We start from the raw sequence: 6,000 nt of genomic DNA on the forward strand, positions 1-6,000 counted from the left end.
AAGTGGCCTAAACACATCTGTAGTGTCTGGACCATATCATTCAGCTCTCTGTGTGAGCTGTTGGGCCCCCAGTGTATCTGCACACCACCCAGTCCCCCAGCCCTCCGGGCGGAGCCTGGCCCAGGACACGGCAGTCTGTCTGGTCCTGCCCATTGCAACCACGGCCTGGCTGCCGGCAGGCAAGCCAGGTCCATTTTTAAATTCCCTAAGAAGTTTCCCAACCACTGGTTTGGGTGAGGAGGCAAACACCGCTGCAGCTTGCTGACGTGAAACTAAAAATACCCAGCTGCAAACAAAAGCCACCCTTTACCAGCGGCTCCGCCGTCCTGAGGCTCCATGTGGAAGTGTCATGCCACACCAGACTGAGACCCTACTCTTGGCCAAGGGGCCACCTTAACAACTCCTCCAGGCCCAGCCAGGCAGAGGAGCCCTTCTGTCCGAGCTGTCAAGGAATCCCAAAGTTTGATGGAAAGAACAGCTTTGGTCCTGTGCCACCCCCAATGCAGGCTAGATGAGTTCGGTGCTGCCTCTGGGTCAGCAGAACATAACCCTATAGCCCTCGAAGGAAATGGGCTTCCAGCTCCCTCCTTGCAATTATAAAAGCAAATTATTGCCATGACTATACTGAGAAAGGCAGCTGGGAGGCGTGATTGGTAGATTTGGGAGCCCATGTGGTCCGGGGGGAGCCTGCTGGGGGCCAGGGCATGGGAGATCACGACTCCACGGCGCGATGCCCGTTTCCCCAGGAGCTTCTCAGGAAGGTTTTACCTGTTGGGCTTCGGAGGGGAGCTGCGATCCCGGGGCCACCACTCTCCAGGCCGCCCGTCCCTCCCAAACTTTCCTTCCCGCCCCTCGGAAGGGGCAGCCTCGTCCCTCTCCGAGTCCAGATTTCAGGTGTGGAGCTTGTCTAAGCCACCCGGGACTGCGGGGAGGCGCGGGGTGGGGTGGGGGCGGGCTTCCTTCCCACACGGCCCAGCGGGCGCCGGGGGATTCCGGATGCTCAGAACCCAGGAGTGAGGGGCAGGGGCGGGGGGGGGGGGGTGCAACTGACGGTCAGCCCAGAACCGACCAAAGTTTCCTCCCAAACTAAAGCGGCGCGATCCCGGGGCTCTGAGTACCCCCCAGCACAGGGTCGCGAGCCGGACTGTGAGGGAGGGAGCAGGCCCCGTGGCACCAGCCGCAAGGTCAATGCGGAGCCGAACCGCGGGGGCAAGCAGCCGGCGCCGGGACCCAACCCCAGCTGGTGGGGCGGGGGCAATGTCGGGCACCCCCAATCTCTCCCTCCACCTGCTCGACGCGGCGCCGAAACGCGCACACATGGGAGCCTAGCCTCAGGCTCCCAAGCTCGCGGCCAGACCCGCAACCTCGCCCGGCGCTCACCCTTCGTCCCCGGCCCGCCCGTCCGCCGCCCCCCACCCCCCCCGCCAGGAAGAGGCAGCTCTCTGGGGAGCGGGGTGACTGGCTCCCGGAGCCTCTTTCATCCTCGGACCTCGGCAGAAGCGGGGAGGGAGTTTCGTTCTCTTCAAACTGATCCTCCACCCCCAGAAGCTTCCCACAACGTCTACCTTGCTCTGCTACCTCGTAGACAGACAAGAGACACAAAGAAAAAAAAAAAAATCTACCGCCCCTGTGGTCCCATCCTCCAGCCTGGAGTTGGGAGGAAGAAGAGGAAGGAGTATATCTTTTCTCCCCATCCCGATTCGGGGATCCGGGCAGACCCGGTCAGCAAGGAACCCCGAGGTGGCCCAGAGAGAAGAGGTAAGGTTGGAAGAGTCAGAAACCAGCCACGGTGAGCGAGGGAGCGAGAGCACGAGAAAGAAGAAAATATCCAACAAAACCACGCTAACGCGCCCCCTACCTGGGTGCAACATACTTTGGAAATAGAAGATGACCAGGATAAAGGATCCCAAGCAAGTGGCCAGCACCATCCGGCAAATTCTGTTCATCCTCATCACTTCCAGCAGCGCCGGCTTCATGGCTTTGTCCTAGCTGCGGGAACCCGGGTGTCCGGGAGGCGCTCCCGGAGCGCAGGAGCGGGGACCCCGCCGCGCGGAGCGGAGCCCGGGAGGCGCAGGACAGGGCTGGGCAAGGATCGCTGGGAGGATAGGGGTTGGCTTCGCGGCCGCACTCGGAGACCCCAGCCCCGGGCAGGGGTGTGGAAGGCGCCGGAGTTGCTCTGGAAGTGCTGAGATGCGTGGACCCGCCGGCTGAGCGCCCTTGCTCCTTCCGCGGCTCCTCCTCGCCTCGCCGCCGCCGCCGCCTCCGCTCCCGCCGGCGGCCGCCGCTGCCTCCTCGCGGGCCGGGCGACTGGGGTGCGAGCGGTGATGCGGATGGTGGTGCCGCCGCCGCCGCCGCTGCGCTGGCCGCTGTGGCTGTCGGACCGGCCCCCTCTCTCCCCTCCAAAGGCTACTTCATTGCGCTCAAATGATCTATATATTCCGGGGCTGGGTTTTACCAAACGTAACTCGCAGCCCCCGGCGAGGGGAGGGCGCCTGCGGAGAGCCGGGCGGAGGGCGGGACCGGAGCGCCGGGGCGGAGCGTCTCGCTCTCCGCGCCCCTACCCGGGATTTGGTCGCGTCCAGCTGTTTCCCGGGGAGTGCGCGCCGCGCTCCGCAGGGTCCCAAAGGCCCTCAGTCCCCGGCCCGGCCGGCCGCCGTCTGGAGCTGGTGTGTCAGCGTTTCTATGACAAAACCCGGAGGAAAAACACACGAATAAAATCGCCTCGGTGCCGCCACCCCCTCCTGCTGGCGTGTGAAGAGGGAAGTGGCGGGATGCGGGTCGGGCACGCGAAGCGCGAAGGGGTCCGGCGGGTGTGCTGATTTCAAAGCCCTGGGCAGGGTAGCCGGCAAGTTGTCCCAAGCCCCCTGGGAGCGAGTGCTCTTTACCCGAGTCTCGGAATAGGGAGGTTTCGTTTTTCTTTTTCCTTTTTTTCCCCTTTCCAATGGCAGCCCAGCGCGAGCGACGTTTTGGAAAGGGGTTAAAGACGTCTGACTTCAGGTCAAGGTTAGGAAAACTGTTACACACACACACACAGACACACACACACACACAGACACACACACACACACAGACACACACACACAGACACACACACACCCCAATCAGGGCAAAGGAGGTTTTGTGGATTTTCGAAGTCTGATTTTCCAAAGAACAGAGCTCCTTCTGCATCCTCAAAGTGCGAGACTTAGCGGGGTGGATGGGAGAGGATGCCCCCACGGAGTCACTCCCAGGACAACTAACTGCTGGGGAAAAAACCAGCCCGCCTTAGCCCTGGCAGGTAAATGGAAAGATGGCGTTGCTTTCTTGTGTTGTGTGACGTGGTTTTAAAATTCCAATTCCGTGCGTTTAGGTTGTTTAGCAGCCAAGGTGGATACAGGTAAACAGTGCAGGGATCACTGTGTCACCTACCCAGTACTAGCTGGAGAAAATCGGTTACTGTAGTGGCTCATATAACTACCTAGAATGGAAGATCTTGTTCTGCCCTTTGGGAATTCGGTAAGCAAAGAGAGAAGACTGTTATAGCCTTTTATTTTCCTTATAAATTTCCAGAATGTTTTTAAAAGTTAAAGGATTATTTAAATTCTAACAATAACATATACCAGGAAAAAAGTTATTGTAAAGACTAAGTTTTGCACACATTATCAAAGCTTTAGGTTTCCCTGGTGGCTCAGTAGGTAAAGAATTTGCCTTTGATCCCTGGCTCTGGAAGATCCCCTGGAAAAGGGAATGGTTACCCACTCTGGTATTCTTGCCTGGAGAATCCCATAGACAGAGGAGCCTGGCATGCTACAGTCTACGGGGTGGCAAAGAGTCAGATACAACTAACGCTTTCACTTTTTTCATCAAAGCTTTACTACTATGAATGCAATTAATAACAAAATAAGATAATGGGTCTTTGCCTCTCATGTAGCAAGCATTTGATACTTATTGAATCTGAATGTGATGGGCCTTATCCTTCTCTCAATACGTCAGAGACACCACATGCAAACAGATACATGCAGCAAAAACCACCTCAACAACCTTCCCCACAAAGTCTTCCTCCAGCAGTTGCAAAGCAGAGAAACTAACAAAGTCAGCAGCCTTGCCTTTGATTACAAGAAGACAATCAATTACAGCACAATATTTATGTAGCCAGTTTGTACTGTATTAATTTGTGCTCACTTGTAAATGAGCTGCATAATAAAGGCAGTCAAGCTGAACAAGATCCAGTACATTCCCCAGTGACTTCCACCCCCAGAAGCCCAGGGATGGGAAATGACTTACCCACCCACCCGCTCATCCTTGACCAGGGCAGGGAATCCCTGCAGGTAGCATGACGCGATGGGCATTTGCAGAGATTGGTCTGGAATAGCAGGCTCTCATTTAACTCCTAGTTTTACACAGCAGGCTGGGCTTTGCTTCCAGGTTACCCAATTGGTCCCTCATCTCCCAGGGCAGAGACCACACTGTACCAGGAGAAGAGCCTGGACACGCATAAGGCTGTCTGGGAAGTCACAGGGAGAGGTCAGAAGCGGAATCCCTGATGGGTCGGGGGGTTGAGTTAGCCCATGTGGTGAGGAAGAATGAGGAACCATGTCTTGAATCCATTTCTGCATTCTCACAGACCCAAACATGGGCTTCCCAGGTGGCCCAGTGGTAAAGAATCTGCCTGTGAAGACAGAGGAGATGCAGGAGACGCAGGTTCGATCCCTAGGTAGAAAAGATCCCCAAGAGGAGAAAATGGCAACCCACTGCAGTATTCTTGCCTGGAGACTCTCATGGACAGAGGAGCCTTGTGGGCTACAGTCCATGGGATCGCAAAGAGTCAGACACAACTGAGCATACAGGCAAGAATACACAGCATGCAGTGAAGAATAAGGTTCTGACAGGTGACACTACCACCTCTTCCAAGAAGCCTTTCCTGATTTCTCACCTGGAATTGCCTCTTTCCCCCCTCTATGTTCTGAGCAGTAGGTCTAAACCCCTCTTGGGTCGCTGTACCTACTAAGCTGAGTTTTATTCGTCTCTGTTTCTCCCCAGTGCTCAGCAGAGCAACTGGCCTGGTAGGTACAAATAAGTCTGAGATGGAGAAGTGATACTTTCTTGGACTAGGAAGTTAAATTAGATCCCCTCTAAAGTCTGTGGTCATGGTCAGTGGTAATGGTCTGCAATTCTGTTGTTCTGTGCATGTTAGAGGTGAGAGATAAGTTCTAATTTCTTGTCTCTTCATCACACTGCAATAAACTTCCCAACCACAAGTGTAGTCATTGCTTTCTTTCCATCCCTCTCCTTACAAAGCTTTATTGTATCTTTTATGCATGCTACATGATAAATATTGACCAGATAAAGGAAAATGGTGACTGATAAAACAGAGGAGAAAGGAGGTTTGATATTCTGTTTGTCTTTTAATTACTGCTTTACTTATTTTGTTTTTGTCTGTGGTGGGTCTTCGTTGCTGCTCAGACTTTTCTCTAGTTGCGACAAGCAGGGGCTGCTCTCTAGTTGTGGTGCACAGGCTTCTCATCGCCTTGGCTTCTCTTGTTGAGGAGCACAGGCGCTAGGGCCCTTGGGCTTCAGGAGTTGTGGCTCTGGGCTTATTTGCTCCATGGCATGTGGAATCTTCCCAGACCAGGGATCAAACCCATGTTCCCTGCATTGGCAGGCAGATTCCAATCTACTATACCACCAGGGAAGCCCTGATATTTTGAATTTTGCAGAGGGGTCAATGGAAGGCTGCCTCTGCAATCAAGCTTTTTGTTTTCCCAGTGTAGCCTTCAGAGCAGGCAAGGTTATGCTACAGTAACAAATGAGCCCTAAATCACTGGCTCAGAACAACTAGGGCTTAGGTCTTAACTCCACCACGTGTCTGCTGTGGGTCACAGACCAAACGTGGGCTTCCCAGGTGGCGCAGTGGTGAAGGGGTCGCAAAGAGTCGGACACAGCCGAGCACACAGGCACACAGGCCCAAACATACAGTGAAGAGTAAGTTCTGACAGGTGACACTACCACCTCTTCCAGGAA

The 6,000-nt window shown here is 55.0% G+C and overlaps 1 protein-coding gene across 4 annotated transcripts in view; it reads right to left on the minus strand.

Annotated features, from left to right (window-relative positions):
* CHST11 (carbohydrate sulfotransferase 11) overlaps nt 1-2,540 on the minus strand; it is a 265,295-nt gene extending 262,755 nt beyond the window's left edge. Inside the window, exon 1 of one of the 4 annotated variants that reach the window (XM_043881859.1) lies at nt 1,874-2,540. In XM_043881859.1, the coding sequence (XP_043737794.1) occupies nt 1,874-1,976 (103 nt within the window). In that variant the 5' untranslated portion in view covers nt 1,977-2,540. Of the gene's footprint in view, nt 1-1,858 lie in introns of all 4 variants that reach the window. The other 3 variants (XM_043881858.1, XM_043881861.1, XM_043881860.1) reach the window with 3 other exon arrangements.
* Between the last annotated feature and the right edge of the window lie 3,460 nt (nt 2,541-6,000).

Source organism: Cervus elaphus, chromosome 22 (assembly GCF_910594005.1).
Source record: "Cervus elaphus chromosome 22, mCerEla1.1, whole genome shotgun sequence".
NCBI classification, from domain to species: domain Eukaryota; kingdom Metazoa; phylum Chordata; class Mammalia; order Artiodactyla; family Cervidae; genus Cervus; species Cervus elaphus.